This window comes from Notothenia coriiceps, unplaced genomic scaffold (genome assembly GCF_000735185.1).
Source record: "Notothenia coriiceps isolate Sejong01 unplaced genomic scaffold, NC01 NC01_scaffold00004321, whole genome shotgun sequence".
In the NCBI taxonomy this organism is placed as follows: domain Eukaryota; kingdom Metazoa; phylum Chordata; class Actinopteri; order Perciformes; family Nototheniidae; genus Notothenia; species Notothenia coriiceps.
The window spans coordinates 17,729-36,673 of record NW_011337022.1 but is presented as its reverse complement, the minus strand read 5'-3'; the positions used below and the strand labels follow the sequence as shown (position 1 = coordinate 36,673).

General features: G+C 38.7%; 2 protein-coding genes across 2 annotated transcripts in view; both read left to right on the top strand.

The window, feature by feature from the left end:
• Window positions 1–1,008: 1,008 nt before the first annotated feature.
• Window positions 1,009–12,896, top strand: smyd2a (SET and MYND domain containing 2a). The gene is made up of 12 exons (XM_010767403.1): window positions 1,009–1,298; window positions 3,058–3,121; window positions 3,756–3,866; window positions 4,446–4,506; window positions 6,457–6,584; window positions 7,594–7,661; window positions 8,239–8,341; window positions 8,481–8,591; window positions 9,020–9,140; window positions 9,267–9,441; window positions 10,002–10,110; window positions 10,652–12,896. The coding sequence occupies exons 1-12, from the start codon at window positions 1,129–1,131 to the stop codon at window positions 10,733–10,735; spliced, it is 1,305 nt and encodes a 434-aa protein (XP_010765705.1). The 5' UTR covers window positions 1,009–1,128; the 3' UTR covers window positions 10,736–12,896.
• Window positions 12,897–13,634: 738 nt separating this feature from the next.
• The window catches only part of cenpf (centromere protein F), an 18,205-nt gene continuing 12,894 nt past the window's right edge, over window positions 13,635–18,945 (top strand). The window contains exons 1-10 of the mRNA XM_010767405.1: window positions 13,635–13,695; window positions 14,978–15,149; window positions 15,331–15,456; window positions 15,686–15,756; window positions 15,906–16,045; window positions 16,180–16,271; window positions 16,349–16,619; window positions 16,792–16,994; window positions 17,153–17,278; window positions 17,376–17,512. Of these exons, the coding sequence (XP_010765707.1) occupies window positions 14,988–15,149; window positions 15,331–15,456; window positions 15,686–15,756; window positions 15,906–16,045; window positions 16,180–16,271; window positions 16,349–16,619; window positions 16,792–16,994; window positions 17,153–17,278; window positions 17,376–17,512 (1,328 nt within the window). The 5' untranslated portion in view covers window positions 13,635–13,695; window positions 14,978–14,987. The remainder of the gene's footprint in view (window positions 13,696–14,977; window positions 15,150–15,330; window positions 15,457–15,685; window positions 15,757–15,905; window positions 16,046–16,179; window positions 16,272–16,348; window positions 16,620–16,791; window positions 16,995–17,152; window positions 17,279–17,375; window positions 17,513–18,945) is intronic.

Sequence of the window (18,945 nt, the reverse complement as noted above, 5' to 3'; positions counted from 1 at the left end):
AAATTCTGGTAGACCTTTTTGAATGAATAAATTACATATTGTGGTCATTATAACTGCATGATAAACAGTTCAAATGTGATGAATAATGTAAAAGTCTGTTAAGCCTCAAATTTCTGAAAAATGCAGATTGGTGATGTTTTCTCTGGCAGATGTGTTACTGGGGCAAATACTTCAAAAACACAATGAAGTGACAAATGTATAATGAGATGTGCATCATATGAACAAATGCTTGTTTACTTCATGTTTGAAATGTAATTCAAGTTTTAGTCCTGTATTCTATACTCTTGGTCCTGTAATCTGCTGTTTACAGGAGAGGGTCGGTGAAAAACATAAAGCAGTTTAACAAGATTTTGTATTAAAAGCAGGCAAGAATAGTGGAAAGTAGCACATGAAATGCAAGAAATCTTTACAAAACAATGTGATGCGGACGATCACCAATTAAAACATAGAATATTATAACATTAGAAAATGAATATAGATCGAACCAAAAGGGACACACTATGACAAAACAAAACAAATGAGAGCAGACAATTAAAGTAATTAATGTTAATTCATTTGCTTGCAGTGCACAGGGGGTGAATGTACTCTACTCAAGTACTTTAGTATGTTGAAGAACATGTACTGGAATGGAACATTTCCATTTTGCTTATACTTTTATTCCACAAAATGTGTGTGACAGCTAAAGTTACTTCAGATCACAATTATTCATTATTTTCCTTTCCAGTGAAAACTTTCCAGATGTGGTTATTAATTCAAGGGTAAAGTTCTCCCTTGTGTGTTGAGAAAATGGTGGTACTTTTTAATGTCAGTAAGCAAACAAAATACTATGAGCCAGCAACAATATACATCAAACGTTTACTGATAAAATAACTATGTATGTTATCACTGACAGAGCATCAGTAGGCCTAATTCATTGTTCACTACACCTAACAGTGGACTACAGTAGTGCACACCAGTAGCTGTCTGTGAGGTCTCCTCTCCGGCAGGGGGCGCTGAGAGCCGCCCGGACACCCAGAGGACCGGAGAAGAAGCCAGGGCTCAGGGCAGAAGCTGATTAGAGGAACAGCCAGCAGACACAGGTGGTGGTCGGTGGCATCTGACAGGAGAACAATAAATAGACAAAACAATATGAACGAAGGTATAGAGGGGACGGAGCGGTTCCTGAGCCCGGGCAGCGGCAGGGGCCTGCGGGCGGTGAGGCACTTCTCTGCGGGGGAGCTGGTGTTCGCCTGCCCGGCTTACTCGTACGTGTTGACGGTGAATGAGAGGGAAGCACACTGTGAGAACTGCTTCTCCAGGTAACACCTTACCTCCATAACACAGCTGGGAAAACACCTCTGAGACGGCTAGCTCCAGGGTGTTGTGTTTTATTGTGTTCTTTTATTAAAGCAAAGAAAGGGACTGAAGGGTCCAGATGGACGCAGGCTAACCTCCATGCATAGCTAGGTTAGCTTGTGAACCTCTGCAGACTTAAGTGGGTCAACCGTGCAGGCAGTAGCTCACCTGACTGACTCTGCAGAATGTCTTCAATGCACTGCCGTCAGGAGAGCCTAAAATAGATGCAAACATTAGTAGTAGTGGTTATAAAGAAACCTGCTTCCCTGTTGTACCAATGAGTCTATTTATATGCTAGCACACATTCTTAAATAGGCTACTCACAATTACAGGTAGTGCAGGAAGAAATATTGACAAATGTCACTTAAGTAACAGTATCTGTTACCATTGAAAGTACTGCATTCAAAATGTGTATTAAGTACCTAAAGTAAAATCATGCAGGATGAAACATTTCTTAATCATAAATATTGCATTGCTGGATTACCATTTTTACATTTGTTATTATCCAATAATGTGTTTATCACTTTAGTAGTGTAGTCAATGAAGGTGGGGCTCATAATATTCCCTTTTTACACTGATAGGTATCTTAACATATCAATAATTTATGGTTGAGTTACATTATGTTTTAAGATTATGAGAAAAATATACAATATATCCTTGTGAATTAATGTGAAGTAGAAGTATAAAGTAAAATAAAATGGACACACTCAAGTCAAGTACCGCAAAGTTTCACAGTATTTTAATAAATGTATTTAGTTATAAATTACCACTGATAACGGGTAGTTAGCTCACTTAAAGAGTCACTTCAGTCATGTTCTAACGTTTCTTTGTAGTATCACATTTCTGACTTCACCACCACACTTCAAGTACTCTCTGTTTATCTCTACGAATCCTACACATGCTTTTATGAACCTAAAAGTCAATGCAAGAAAGACAACCCAGTCTATTATATAATGTTCTATATATGTTATTTTTAAGTATAAAGTTTAGTGTGTGTGTGTGTGTGTGTGTGTGTGTGTGTGTGTGTGTGTGTGTGTGTGTGTGTGTGTGTGTGTGTGGCTCTTTTTGAGACTTTTTAGAGTTAAATGAACTCTCCCTCTCTGTCTGCCACTTTCATTCACACATGCTTCCTACTCAAGCTGCCGTTAAGTTTTGTAGAGCAGTAAAAGGTTAGGGTGCTAAATATAGTTGTCCATGTGTCCGAAGACAGGTGGAGGGGTAAGAGTCCAATGGAGGTGGTGGACATGTGTGTACATCTGTTCATAATCACTCAGAAACACTCTATGAATGTGTCTCCTGCTGAGATAATCCTTAATCACTTGTGTTAAACAACTGATTTGACTGGAATGGAATTGGCTTGTAATTCATTTGGAAAGTTTTATGCATATGGAGTAGTTATTTATAAAAGGTTTTGGCAACTTATTACTTGCTGTTGTTGTTTCAGCTTATTTGTTATTAATTTGTGTATTCCTGCTTTTGTCACATGATTAAAGCAAACCTACAAGACTTTCTGTTTAACAATGAATATGCCAAGTTTCTAAAACATTTGTTTTTAATCCCACGGTTAGCAACTGTAAGCATCAGGTAAAGACTTCTCCCCAGCTGAAGGAGTGTGTTATTTCATGTAGATGAATACGTTTATATCCTGCGGAAATACTGTTACACCGACACATTCATCACATCTGTAGTGGAGTAACGTGTTGTGTCTTCATGTCGTTGCAGGAGAGAAGACCTTTTTAAGTGTGGAAAATGTAAGCAGGCCCACTACTGCAATGTAGAGTGTCAGGTAAGAGTGCTTTCTGCTTCCCTTTTTGAATTTTCATGGCAGGCTTGTTGTTTCTATTTGCAGATATGTGTACCAATTGATATGGTCAACTGAAGGAACTGAACACAAACAGGTTGATCTGTTACATCAAAATGTTGCACAATTTAAAATTGCTGAAAAACACAATGCGCAGATTTTTCGTGCGATTGTTAACTAAAGAAAATGAAATAATATAAGTAATGTTTAGTTAAAAAAATATGTCTTAAAAATCTTCTTAATTCTTTGTTCTTGTAACCTACATTTGAACGTTGGACCCCACAGCTCCATGCAGGCACACATTTAAACTGCTGTTGCTATGACGATTCAGTCTATCCGCCCTCTGCCTCTGTCTAGTTTTAGTTTCATGTCATAAAACACACTCGGCACACTGCAGTAAAAGTAAGGAGTTTTCTATTGTCTTATACAAATGCAACGGCCAATAATTTATAGATGATAATACAAATAATTTATCATCCATTGTGTTAATTTAAGTTGCTCTGTCTTCTTGTCTCGCATTATTGCTTTTGTCTCTCAAGTATTGTCCTGTTGAATGAGATGAATTGCTGTAATAAAGGAGGGTTACCAACTGTTCTCCATGTGTGTGTTATTTGTGCAGAGAAGCGATTGGACCATGCATAAGCTGGAGTGTGTAGCTATGTGTGCCTATGGGGAGAACTGGTGTCCATCAGAGACTGTCCGACTGGTGGCTCGAATCATCCTCAAACAGGTACATTAACAAGAAAAACAAGTATGTGTTAGCAACCAGTTAACCATAAGAGTTAATATGGTATTTCCCCGTCATCACCAGAGCATGGAAAACTAAAAGTAGGAACGTTAAAGAAGATAACGAGTCAAATAATATAAGTAGCTGTTCAGATATAATGTAAATGTCATGAGCTAGATCTTATTTTAGTCAATAAACCAGCTCTGAGCCGCTGGAGAAACAATGCATCAACTTAACTGATCTCAGTTTAATTTGATACTTTTGCATGAGTAATGTTAGAGGTGTATAATTAGTTTAAGTTAATCAGCTTTGACCACATTAAACACGCTCTGAGCGAGTTAAAACAATAACACAAAGCACTACTACTACAAACTATACTTTGGCAACGTGAACATAGCCTTCTTATTGTAATAGTTGACGTCTGTGTTTAAAGTAAATGTTAGTGCCATTTAACACCAAAGTTTCTGAAGCCGATGCTGCTTTCTTGCACTTAAAAAAACAACAACATTTGCGATAATAAAGCCTAGAAAAAGGTTGTTTTTATTTTCATGATTATTCATTTAAATGTCTGTCATGTTGCAGAGAGTAACACCAGAGCGCGACCCTTCTGAAAGGCTGCTACTGCTCAGCGAGTTTGAAGCCCGTAAGTAGATATATATATATATGTGTGTGTGTGTCTGTGTGTCTGTGTGTGTAGGAGTATATGAGCATGCACATGTTAGTTACATCTGTGTGTTCTTTTAGTTACATGTTATGTGTGAGTGTGTGAGTGTTCTGTGTCTCTTCAGTTATAGCAGTGTCTCTATATATATCCTCTGCTGTAGCCTCCGGTCCTGGTTCTGTCTCTTTTTATTCACTCACAGGCTCCAGAGCTCTGGGATTTAAATCCCAAGGTTCTGGGTGCTGTAATTTCATTTTCTCTATGCTCCGTTTAAAATCTACTGCCACTGTGCCCTTGGGCTAGGTACTGAACCCTCATTTTGGGGAGACAGATTGTACTGAGAAGCTCTTTCGTGATAACATATGTGCTCCGTATTCGTTGTCAGCCGATAATTACACACAATGGTTGTGGTGAGAAAATCAAACGCTGTGTAAATAAGAGATGAAACTGTTACCTGATTTGCCATAAACCATGGTTAAATTGCCAACGACTAGTATAAATGTTTCATCTTTAAAATGAACCATTATAGCAATGTTTCATTACCAAGATTTAGATACTGTGCAGCATTTTGCAGGGAATTGTGTGTGTGCACGAGTGCATTAAATGACTATTATATAAGTAAATATAAGATAAATAACTTTTAATCATACCATATTTATACAGATATCCGTGATAATTTTGGTCGCTATTAATGTAAAATTTGGTTTTCACAACGTTTCATTTATTGACCAATTCAAGATTTATAGCATAATCATACACAGTAAGTTAATGAAGGATGGGTACAAAGAGTGTTTGTCAAAATACACATTAATGGGACTGTGTTTCATGTAAGTGCCCGCAAACAGTTTTCTCCTCTCCATTTGCTGTTATCATTTAGTCTAAACTGTTGTTGCAGACTCAATGTGTCATCAGAGGATTGTCACATAATTAACCTTCACGCCTGACCCTCATGCACATAAAGTGTGTGTGTGTGTGTGTGTGTGTGTGTGTGTGTGTGTGTGTGTGTGTGTGTGTGTGTGTGTGTGTGTGTGTGTGTGTGTGTGTGTGTGTGTGTGTGTGTGTGTGTCTCTGGATGTGTCTCTGGATGTGTGGATGTGTCTCTGGATGTGTGTGTGACTGACAACGACACATGACCTATACTGCAGCAGTGGAATGCTACACCCACTAACACTGACTGCTTCTTTTGTGAAGCAACTGCAACAGAAAAGCACTCTGTATGATAATAATAATAGATTTATTTTGTTAGCGCTTTTACAGATGCTCAAAGTCGCTTTACAAAGATAGTGAAAAGAAAAGAACAACAAATAAATATAGTTAAAGTCAAATCAAAATCAAGCAATACAAAAACAATCACACATTAAAAGCCAGATTGAAGAGGTGAGTTTTTTGAAGGTGGTGAGGTCTGATGGGATGGGGGAGTGAGTTCCAGAGGGAGGGGGCAGCAACGGAGAAGGCTCTGTCCCCCCATGTCCGGTGATTGATGTGGGTGGGGATGGATTGGAGGTTGGCTTCTGATGGTCGGAGGCAGCGGGAAGGGGTGTGGTGGTGCAGCAGGTCTGTGAGGTGGGGGGGGGGGCCTGATTGTTGAGGGCTTTGTGAGTTATGAGCAGGACTTTGAAGTGGATTCTTTGACGTATGAATAGTAAAGGTTATGTTTAATATCTGTTAATGTATCAGACTCCCACCTAACAGTGTTGTTTGTTTAGTTGGCCCTCATGCTTCTCTTTTACCAGTCCCTATTTTCTAAAATGGAAGGACTGCCTTAAACTCTTATAAGAACTAAAGTCTTATGTCCAGCTGGTGGCCAAAAAACTCCAATGTTCAAGCGCCTTCTTTTTCTCTCCACCTTTTGGTTTTTATACTCTGTCGACATCCTGCCTGTCTTTGTTGTCTCTTACTCTTTCTCTGTCTGTGTTCATTGCCTTTTTTCAGATTTAGATAAGATGGACAGTGAGAAGGACGAGATGAACAATGCAGACATAGCAGCGCTGCACCACTTTTACTCCAAACACATCAGTGATATTCCAGGCGATCAGGCTCTCACTGAACTATTTGCACAGGTACAATTCTACAGCGCTTTGTCGTTCCCACCTAGAAATCCACTGCCAAATAAACTCTGTGATCCTAGAAGGATCCTGGACCTCCGGTGTGTTTTGTAACCGTTGTTTGATTAGTTAGGAGAGAGGTTTTCGCTGGCACATTGACAGCTGTTGACTTTTCTCAATCTCATAATTGCAACGTACACAAAAGAGATAACATGTTCACTCATTACTCATACTCAAAGCATGCTAAACCCAAGTGTTACCAATAATGGAAAAAAACTAAACTATTTTACTTTCTGTACTTAAACTTATATAGTCATTCAGGGCTTCCTAGTTGCACAGAAGAGCACATGATTTCATGTTTTTACAGGTTCAGATTAGGGCCAAATGTTTGGATAAAAGTTAAGAAGAATAAAAGGATTTTGATGATATATCACTATTTCAACCGTAGAAGCTTTTTTCACACATTATTTGGGTAACAAGTTCATAACATTTCTCAGTTTGAAATGTTCTCTCTATGACAAATGTTGTTGGGTTCAGAGTGTTGCTTGTGGTTTCTATTTCTCACATGGTTGTCATTCACTTGTTATCGGATACACATGTAAGCAAACTAGAATCTATGTCACACACACACACACACACACACTACAGCGGTCACACACACACACACACACACACACACACACACACACACACACACACACACACACACACACACACACACACACTACAGCGGTTAGCCCTTTAATTTGATCCGTCTGTCAGTGCTGCTTTCCTCTTTCTCTCTAAGCTTCACCAACAGCCCTGTTGTCTTCCCTTTAAAAGCAACATTCAATCCCCACTACCGGATTTCCTCCTCATTAGAGCAGGCATTACAGCACATTATACAAATATCATACTCAAATATATTATTCATATCTTAGTACTCACCCTGCTGTTCTCTCTTCAGCTGTTTGTTTGTGTCTTCTTTCTTTCTGGCTCCATTTCTTCTTTCGCTCCCATTTCTATTCTTCTTTCTTGTCTCCAGGTTAACTGTAATGGTTTCACCATAGAGGATGAGGAGCTCTCCCATCTGGGATCAGCTGTTTTTCCAGAGTAAGTAGTCAATGTGACACATCATCAACAGTCCATCCAATAATCAGTGTATTTCACTTTTTAATATGACTCATCTGCTTTGGATTTGCTTTATTTGTTTTATTGTAGGTGTTTATTCCCAACATTAAAGAGATGCTTAAAGGTGGGGTAGGTAATTTTGGAGAAACCAGCTCGAGTGCAAATTTTAAAATATACAACCGGAAAAAATCTGCCACTTCCTTACAGAGCCCCTCCTCCAACACACACGAACGCGCACGAGATAAGTTTGTGCACAGATGGAAGGCTGACAGGCAGGTAGGCCATCCAGTTATTTTAGCCGGGCCGGCTAAAATGATTGGTCGTGCTTTTTACAGTACTACGGCTTCCACAGATGACATTTTTTTATGGATCTTTTGTCAAAGCACTTCAGATATTCATTGCTATCGGGATGTTAAGAGCATTCCATGGAATATAACAAAAAGTGTATCTCGAGCCGGTTTCTCAAACTTACCTACCCCACCTTTAATGTTATTATTTCTCTGATTTCATTTTTTTTTTTTAAACCGTTGTGCTTCTCCTCCTTTCCTTTTCCTTGTAGTGTAGCACTGATGAATCACAGCTGTAGTCCTAATGTCATCGTGACCTATAAAGGCACAGTGGCAGAGGTCAGAGCAATCAGAGAGATAGACCCTGGAGATGAAGTAAGTGGACAATGGACTAATCACACAACAAAGATACCTCTCAGTGACAGCAATGCTGATAACACTCACAATCATGTAGAGAAACAAGAAAGGCTTATTTCTGTCATTATTAGATGTTCTTCCCCCTCTCCCTCTGTAGGTCTTTAACAGCTACATAGACCTGCTCTATCCAACAGAAGACAGGAAAGAGAGGTTGTTAGATTCCTACTTCTTCTCATGCCAGTGTACTGAGTGCACCTCCAAGTCTAAGGTATGATAGCCTTATCTGTCTCAAGTTTTTTTTGTCTATATTGTTGCCCCCATTAGCCAGTAAATATTAATTACCATTTGGCAGAGACCACTGCGTAGGAGCAGCAGATTGTAGAATATAACGTAATCCAACGTTTCTGGAGTACGTGCTTTGAGCTGTTTGGGTTTATGACAGTTAAATAAAAACAATAGTTCTCCAGTCTTTATCTTATTCTTTTGGAAATTAGACCAAACTTGTGGAAACATGTATCTGGTATCAATAATCAACAGTTTTGCCTTTGGAAAAATGTGAAAATCGTATCTAGTTTGTCATTTCCAGCTTTGAGTAGCTCCCATTGTGCATAACTCCCTTAATGGTTTAGATTACCTTATGTATGATATGTTTCCGTGAAATTGATCCTCAAATCATTCCCTTTATTTTCTTTCTAGGACAAAGCAAAAATGGAGACCAGGAAGCTGAGTTCTCCACCAGAGCCAGAGAAAATCAAAGCCATGGTCCATTACGCCAAGATTGTGATCGAGGAGTTCAGGAGAGCCAAACACTACAAAAATATCCTCTTCCTCGGTTTACAACTGCATTTCTCTTACATTTCCACTCCGTTTTCAACCTTTCACTTCCCAGCCTCCTTTTCTTCTTCTAAGCATTGTTTGTGTCATTATTCCTTGACTCTGGCACCCCCCAGTGAGCTGCTTGAGATTTGTGAGCTCAGCCTGGAGAAGATGGGAGCGATATTTGCAGACACAAACGTGTACATGCTGCACATGATGTATCAGGCCATGGGAGTCTGCCTCTACATGCAGGACTGGGACGGAGCGTTGAGATACGGAGAGAAGATCGTTCAGCCGTACAGGTGAATTCATCTTTGGGGGATCTGTATAGAATCAGGATTGAAGTTACAATAGATCCTTATAAGAAGTAACAATGAGTTACAACGGCGACACAATCTTTAAACAAAGAAGTGGGTGGTAAAGCCCTGTAGAAACACTCCAGTATTGAAATGCATTTATGACATTTCCAGGCAAAATATGCTAAGAATATGTATTTTATTCCTATTTTACTGCTTTAATTAAATGATTTAACTGGACTTTGCCGCTTAAAATAATACAATATGACTTTAACCTTTCTCCCCATGAAGAGTTCTCTGTCCTGCTTACAATATACAGTATGTACTCTACAACAGATGTTATATTGGGTTGTTTGAATACACTCACACTCAACATATTTCCCTCTGTGTTACACAACACTCCACAACATCTGAAATATCTTTCATATTTTGCTGTTGAACTCTACTAGTTTTATATGTTCTGAACTTGTATAGTACAACAACAAAACCCGTTGTAACATCAATCAACATTGTTTCATCTCGCATTCACAGCTTGATGTGATGTATAAATAATGTTCTCTCTGCAGCGTTCACTACCCGGCCTACTCTCTGAACGTGGCGTCTATGTATTTAAAACTGGGACGTCTGTATTTGGGGCTGGAGAAGAAGAAACAAGGAATCAGAGCTTTGAAGAGGGTACGTTTACTGACATCTGGACATTATGCATACCAACTCATTTGTGCTTTTGTCAAACAATATTTCACTTTATTGTATGAAATAACGATAGTCCCATGCACCCAAGGACTTAATACAGTATGATTTTTAAAAAATGACTTTATCTCATAATATACAAAAAAACAATCAAGTATTTAGAACCTATGAACTGGTAATAATATAATCGAAAATCTAAACTATGCACAGACATTTAGCGTAAAAAAACAACAATCACAACAAATGGTTTGGTGCATTTTTCCATATAATTCTAAATATAGTCATACTGTAGGGCACAAATTAGTTATTATTTGGCAAAGTGAATACAGAACATTAAAGTAAAATTAAAAGCATTAAATAAGTGAGCAGAAATGTAGACATATTAGGTAAGTCCGTTTCTTCATGAATTTTGATGTCCTACCTACGCTGTACGAATGTTTAGGAAACAAAACACATCACACATTTGTAATCTCTAGTTATTCCAAATATTGTAGTTTCTATGATTTTCATGCTTTTCTGTTTTCAGGCTGTTGCCATCATGGAGATGGCTCATGGGAAAGATCACAATTATGTAGCGGAAGTCAAACGGGAAATCGAGGAGCAGAAATAAACAATGAGTTTAAAGAGAGACGCACTGGAATAAGGAACCTCTCTTTAAAACAGCAACAACAAAAAGAAACATCACAAACGCATGCTATGCATCTTATACCTCTCTGTTTTATGGTCACCCACTTTATTGTTTTTCTTGCCTGATGGGTTTTTTTCATGTCTTTTTTTCAACACTTTATGTGACGATAATCATGTTTTCTACCTGAAACTCCACACTTCCTGTCAGACCTGGAGTCAAAGCAAACAAATAATGGTAAAAATGTTTGGAATGAAAAAAAGTGACTTAAATACTTTCTTACTGTGTGCTAAAACTCAATAAACCCATTCAACGCGATAAAAACATAACTTAAATCTGCCTTTTAAAGCTGTCTTTTCGGGGAAGCACCCCTTTCATTTGAACGCCACATAAACTACATGTTCTGCCTGTGTTCATTACACCCATCAACCCACGTGTTTCATCATCATTTATGTCTTCGTCAGCCGTTTCAGATGCACAGTTGTCCTCCAGAGAAATTGTTTAATGATTTGGACTTCTGTACAAGCTGGTAGTTGTTATAAAGGGCATTATACTGATACCCAGCCAATACATTTTATTCTATCAAACTGATTAGCTGGCTTCATAGGTTCTTATTTAAAATGTAAAAATATGAGGACTGACCATGCATCAGATACTCTGTAGCAACGGAGAAGAGAATGCAAAGAACTTTTCCTAAATGAATAACAAGTGGTTTGTTTGTCTTGTTTTAAAGAACCAGAAAAAGTGTTGCATGTTTCTGTAAAAAATGTTTCATATGAGCCTTGTTGACCAAAGGGGCCATGGGTTATTCTGATAGGAACCAGCTATAATCCTCTATTCACAGTCTATCCTTAAATAGGGGTGCTGATCTGAGACCATGCTGCTTCTTAAATCCCAGTGAGGACATTTGAACCATTACCTGACCAATGATCCTGGGTCAAGGCTCTCAGGAAAAAAGGAACAACACGGTAGCTTTTGTTGCCTTTTGTCTAGAAATGCATTATTGTACCTTGTTTTTTAAGCAGCATGAATGCAGATTGTCATTACCTTGGGAATGAAATTTCTTAAGCACCTGAGGGCAGATTTTTAACACGCAGTATTTATTTTAGACGCAGGTGATCATTTCAGAGGTATCATCCTCACAAACTTTGAATTTTATGAACATTATTTAAAAATAAATTGTATCTCCCCCTATATTTACCTGCATGGTTGTCAAATCATGTTGACAACCAGGATTTTCAGAGATGCTCAAAGTGTTTCTTGTGTTTAATTGTTTTCAAAGAACCCTGACATCATTAGAAAAAAGGAGCAGTTACATGTTGTAAAACTGTCTCTCTTATGAGTGAGCATGCAGTGTGTCAAGGTGGCTTTCAGAAGTTTGAACTTGAGGCAATGCCAAGATCATCACCTAGGCCTTATGTTAGGGTTCTAGTTGCACTAAATCTTTTTACAATTTCTGTGACAAAATGATGTCAAAATGACATGTAAGCACATTTTGTTATGTTTTCTTAATTTATGTTCATGGACAGTTGGCCTTGCTGTCTTCACATCATGCCCCACCAGAGAAACTACAGTTATATCTAATTCCTTTATTCTTTTAAAAAGCTGTTGCTTCTCCCTTTTGCTTACATTTGACTATGGACGCAGTCTTATGCATGGGTTACTGAGGGTTAGTATTCCCTTGAGTATGAGTCGCCTCATATTTGTAGCAACCTCTCCAGAGGTGACACTTTTTGTAATCTGCAAAGGTGCATCTAAGGTGCCTGCCTTTTGCATACAACATGTCATTCAAAAGGTCTGTTCCAATGTTTGTTTTATAAATGAAAAGGGGTTTGAATTCTGCACAAACCATAAAATATCAAAACCCTCAGTTTGTCAGATTTTCGCACTTCATTTTCAGCCAGACTGTAGGAACATGCATTTGATTGGTTTTCTGTCATGAAGAAAAAGCATGTTGCACATAACAGTCAAATCCATGCTCATGCTGCACAAAAAAAACAGATTAAAGGCTTTTCTGCATTTCTGTGATGACTTTTTACTTTATGAGGCATGAATGTTATGCATAACTAAATCTGAACCTCTGATTCTTTATTTATTATGTCACTGATACTCAATAAAGGGCAGTATGGCACTTGCTTCAAATTTATACCTCTTTATTTCTGTTTACCTTTATTTAACCAGAAAGTCTCTCAAATACATTATCCCTTTCAGAAAAGAGACTTGCACACAATTGCAGTGTTCTGAACCACCACTATGTTTGTATAAACATCAGAGTTGTCCTTTATCTACATTCAAATTAGTCTCAGGAAATCCTACCCCGCCCATACCAACTGATTTCCAAAAGATCTGAGGCAGATTTACTTCAGTCAACTGTTACAGTACTTCTAGACTGTTTAGTAGGCTTACTTTTTCATCATGCTTGGCAGAAGATCGTTTTCCTTAGTCCGCTTTGCAGATTTTATATATAGATATATAGATATATCTATATATATATTTATATATTGTAGGATCTCAAATATTTAAGTTACAATGTAAAATGTAGTCTTAACTTGGCTCAAGCTCAAGACGAGCTTGTCATCCCGACCTAAAGTGTATGTATCGTGGAAAACAACGAATAAGTTAGAAGTTATTTCAAAAGTCTATCTGGAGAAGACGTCCAGATATAATAAAGAGACGAAATATAAAAATGACCTTTCTTTTTTGTTGTTACATTCACCTCTACAAATTCACACCACACGGTGGCCCTGTTGGGACAAACGGGACTAAACCAATCTTGTTGAGTGTATGATTTACGTCACAAAAACTGAAATGTTGTATGACTGACGTCACATGAAGTAGCCAATGAGCATAGAGCTGAGTGAATTTCGGTTTCCTCCGGTGAGTTTGAATTTTCCAACGAGACCAACCCCAAACAATCTGTGAGATAAAGGAGTAGCGCGCCCAAAGTAAGTGTGCATCTATCTTTAATTTTAACTCTTGTAGCGATTCGTTTAAGCCATACGTTTACTTCAACACAACATGCCATCTCGTTTCAAAAAGCATGTTGTATCCGCCCAGCCGTTAATTTGTGGAGTTTTGTTTAAAATCAAAATCAACGTTTGCTCAAACAATTTTCAACCCAGCTAAAGTTAACGCCAGATCAACACCAACATAAACAGACTTCGCATACGTTAACGTTTCTTCTTATATTGACAGTAAGTGCAGTGTCGACTATCTCAGACCTGCGTTTATCCAGTATTCTGTAAAAAAACATTGCATCTAGTTGCTGTCCGTTACGTTAGCTACGGTTAACTAACGTTTAGTTAGCAAACGCTAGCTAATCGATAAATGCTAACTCCACGATGCCCACACTTTTGTAAAATACGGCTGTCTGGGGCATAACCGTTTTATTAAACTAAGTGAAAGTAATGTTAAACTCCAGCGAACGATGCTTTCAAAGTTTACGTCAACTTAGCCTAAATGTTTGTTTATGAGATGTCATGCATCAACGCAAGCCTGGCAAGCAATTGTTATTGTCGTTTTTGGTAACTATTAATTACCTCGCGACAGTGGTAGAGAGTAACTAAGTACATATGACATATTTGTAGTTTACATGAGTATTTCCATTTAATGATACGTTACACTTCTACTCAACTACATTTTAGAGGCAAATATTGTACTTTTTAATCCGCTATATTTATTTTAACACTCATACTTACTAGTTACTTTATACACATAAAAGACATGTTATACTATAATGGTATAATGCATTACTGTACTACTAATCTAAGCTGGTCCACACTGACGAACTACTAGAATAGAATACAAAACCAGATAGTAAAATAACCATAATAATAACATTTTGTGAACATTTCCATTCTGCAATGAGTACTTTTACTTCCAATGCTTTAGGTACATTTAACTGATAATATTTCTGTATTTTTGTTTGATTCTGAAATGGGTCATTGTGAAGAATGTAAGCTTTTACTTTGAGGACTTTAATACATAGTGATGCTGTACTTTTACTTAAGTAAAATGTTGAACTGCCTAATGCTTAATTACCTTATGTTTAACACAAGTTGTATTTTGCACACAAGACCTGATTTACATTTGAACTATCCCTGTCCATTTTTGTGTCAGCTCATACCCTAATATCTGTTACTTATGGGTCATATTGGAATCATTAATGAGTTGCAGATTAGTGGTATTGCCTTTTCCCTTCAAATAAATCCATGTCTGTTCATTCAGGATTTAAACCATGAGCTGGGCTGTGGAGGAGTGGAAGGATGGACTTCCAGGGAAAGCCCTGCAGAAGATCCAGGAGATGGAATCGCAGCTGGACAAACTGAAGAAGGACAGGAACCAGAAACAGTTTCAGCTGGACTCCTTAGAGGCTACCCTGCAAAAGCAGAAACAAAAGGTCAGTGTTTAAGAGGAATGCATTGTAAATAAATGAATTGAATAGGTATAGATCACTTAAACTCTTGAAACCCCTTGCATAAATTACTGGTGCATTGTCCTAATGGGAGTGGATACCCAATATTCCAACATGTGCTAAAAGAAAGATTGTTGATTACTTATACTTGTTTGTCTTTCTCCAGGCGGACGGTGAACGTTCTGAGACCTCTGCTTTGAAAAGAGAGAACCAGTCTTTGCTAGAGTCTTGTGACTCTCTGGAGAAAGCTCGTCAAAAGGTCGTCCATGACCTCGGAGTCAAAGAGCAGCAGGTCAGTTACTGATGTGAGACAGAACGGAAATATCAGCTGCGGTTTATTACTATTTAATTTGAAGTTAGAATTTAGTTTAATTCTATTGGACACGGTTACAAGATCAGTAATACTTACCAGCCAGTAGTCATGTATTTCAGATGTATTTAAAGCAAACCAACTAGACCTTTTTTTTTTATCAACTGTATTGAAAGAAAACAAAAACTAATAATTGTTTTCCCGAACCTAGGTGAGCTACCTTGACGGTCAGCTGAACTCTTGCAGGAAGACCATAGAGCGACTGGAGCATGAGCTTAAGAAGTGAGTGACGATAAATTAACAAATTTGCTGCTGCTGTTCCATCGTAAAGTACTGATTAATTCATGCTTAACATAATTAGATGTACCCTATTTGATCCTGACTTCTGAATGACTGATTACTCTTCCTTTGTTGTCTTTCCATCTGCTCAGGTACAAGAATGAACTGGACCGTTCGCAGCCTGCTGGCTCTTCCTCCTTGTCGTCCTCCTCCTCTTCTGACATTCAGCACTACACGACTCCACAGAAGAGTTACCCTACCCCAGTTTCTGGAGCAGCCTACAGGCAGCAGGGTATTTTTTTTTGTTATTATATAAGTTGTATAGTTTCCTCTCAGACTGGTTTTAATATAATTGTTAAATATGTTGCTTCTTCTCATCTTTAAAAAAAAAAAAACATGTATCTTACTGACTCTTGTGTTCCACAGATAACAGACTAGATGTGCTTCAGGAGAAATACAGCCAGGAGGTGGAAGAAAGAAAAAGGCTGGAGACTGAACTCAAAGTCATGCAGGTCAAAGTGAGTACATTTGTTATATTTATTATGTGGGTTTATTTTTTGTAGTCTCTTATGTTTAATGATCTCTTCTCTTCTAGATGTTGAACCAGTCCTCAGTCAGTGTTAGCCACAAGGACATAGCTGCTCGCCAAGCTGGATCTTCGATATTCCCATGGCAACAGGATCAGGCCCACAGCCGCCAGTCCCAGGATGCAATGGAAACGCCTCTGAAGAGGCGGGGAGCCTCCCTGTGGGACGCCCTGGAGGAAACCCCCATTAAAAGCAGCCAGCGGATGAGCTCTACCAGAGCGGCGCAGAGTCCCTGTGGATCCTCCCAACAGATGGAGCAGCTGAAGACACTCAACCAAGGTAGACTGTTTTCACTTGATTGGGAAATAATATATTTTATAGTGTTGGTGGTATCCTTTCATTTTGCACATGTACAACCTCTGAAAGATGTATTTTCAGAGGTTAAACTTTTGAGTTAAATATCCCTATTACGTCCTGCAACAACATTTCCATTATAACTTCTCATCCTCAGAGTTGCGTGGCCGTGTGTCAGAGCTGGAGAGGAACCTGTCCACTCAGGAGAAGGATATTCGTAACCAGGCCTCCAAGCTGCAGGAACTTCAAACCCAACTGACCCAGGCCCGCAAAGAGCTGACTGAGCGGGACAGAGAGGTGGCCAAGACCAGCCACGAGCTGAGTCAGGCCACAGACAGACACCAGCAGGTTGTGACCAAGGTAGGATCTTATGATTGGTGCATGGTCACTCTATTAATATGGGATATATTGTTTTTGTTTAATATCTGCTAGATACCCTTGTTCAAGATAGGCAAGCCTGGTAAAATCATAAGAAAGCATTTGAATGACTGATAACAATTCTGCCTTTTATTCCTTAGTGTTCATCAATTGAACAGAAGCTGAAACAAGTCTCAGAGGAGATGAGCTGTCAGAGGCACAACGCTGAGAGCTGCAAACGAGCCCTGGAGCAGAAACTCAAGGACCAAGAGAGAGACAGTCAAAAGGTGCGACAGCCTAGAGCCATAATACCATCAAACCTTTCCCAAATATTATTTTCTTTTCTTAAACTTAATAAAACAACTTCTTGTCTGTTCTGAGTAGGAGCTAGCTCAGCTGCAGAATACTCACCAGGCTTTGGACCAGCAGCTGAACCAGACCAGAACCAAGCTAACACAAGAGATCCAACAGTCTAAAAAAGAACACAACGTACTGCAGGCTGACATGGAGAAGGTAACTTTGTACCATCTCTGTTTTGCTTTCCCTTCCTCCTCTCTTAATCGTTCTTTCTTCACAGAGCTATCACTGAATCCTTTGAGGATGGCACATGATCCTGTATTTATTTTAGGGCTGTCAAATCATTACAATTTGTAATCAGATTAATCACAGCTTAAAAATTAATTAATCATGATTAATCACCATTCGAACTATGTCCAAAATATGCCATTTCTTTATGTATATTGTTGTGGGAATGGAAAGATAAATGAAAGAAGGCGGATATATCCATTTAACAAACGTATGTATGTTTATTATAACATTGTTCTGTGTGTCAAAATGAAAGACAGCCCACACACACCTATCAATCATCAAACCGTGGGGTCTTAATTCATTAGGTGTTGATTGGGGGGGGTGAACGTTGTGATCAGCTGTTTTAGCGCAGTTCTCCAGTGAAGGGGGGGGAGTCTCTCTCTCTACGTCAGTCCTGGTTGGTCTGTAGGTTTTTGGGCAGCAATTCCGTCTCCGTGATCTAACTCGCCTTGCTGTAATAAGGCTTCAGCAAGTATGCGTGTTGGTACGCAAATTGCGCTTTGTGGCAAGGCAAGTGACGGTTACACATTTGCAGATTGTTGGCCCGTTCGCATGATACCTGCGTTACCAAATCCATGTGCACATCATGTAGCTACATGCAATAAGTATTATTCTCTCGTTCGGTTTTTTTGACTTTTTTTTCCTTGTCTATACAATCACTTTTCATTCTATCTTTTGTTTCCGTTTATCTTTTATCTTGATTGATTGGCCAGAAGAATTATGCAAAGATGTTCTATTTGAGAAGACGATCACTACGTGACAAAAGTTTTCAAAACTGTTTCTAGTCTTCGGCATTATCCAGAGCAAGTGCTACCTGAAATCATCTACTAACTGCTGGTCTGTGCAATTTAATCTCCGCGAGTTGGCGGACTTTATTTCTGCTTACTTAAGCATCATTTTTCATGGTGGGGCTAAAGCCATTTCTTGGTACCGGGTGTAGCCTACCCCAGCCATACCCTGGCGCTGCCACTGGTTGGGGGATGTATGGAGGGGCCATTCTGCACATGGCGCTAATATTTTAACAGCAATTAATTCAAAAAATTAATTACCGCCGTTAACGCGATAAAAATTTTGACAGGGGCATTAATTTATTTATTTGCCCAATATTACTGGACTACACAAATTATACTATTAATATATTATCAATACTATGCATACATGGACCCAACTTTAATGATTGGTATAATGGCTGTGAGAATATGGAATTTACCTTGAGGTCCTGTTGGCAACTCCCTCTTTGTAGCTTTTCTGTTATGTAGGCATGTCAACCGGTAGGCAACACAGAAACTTTTGTTTAGCGCAATCATATTTTTCTCCATTATAAGCATGTATTTCCAGCTGCTTGTGGCATCAAGCTGCTTCAACT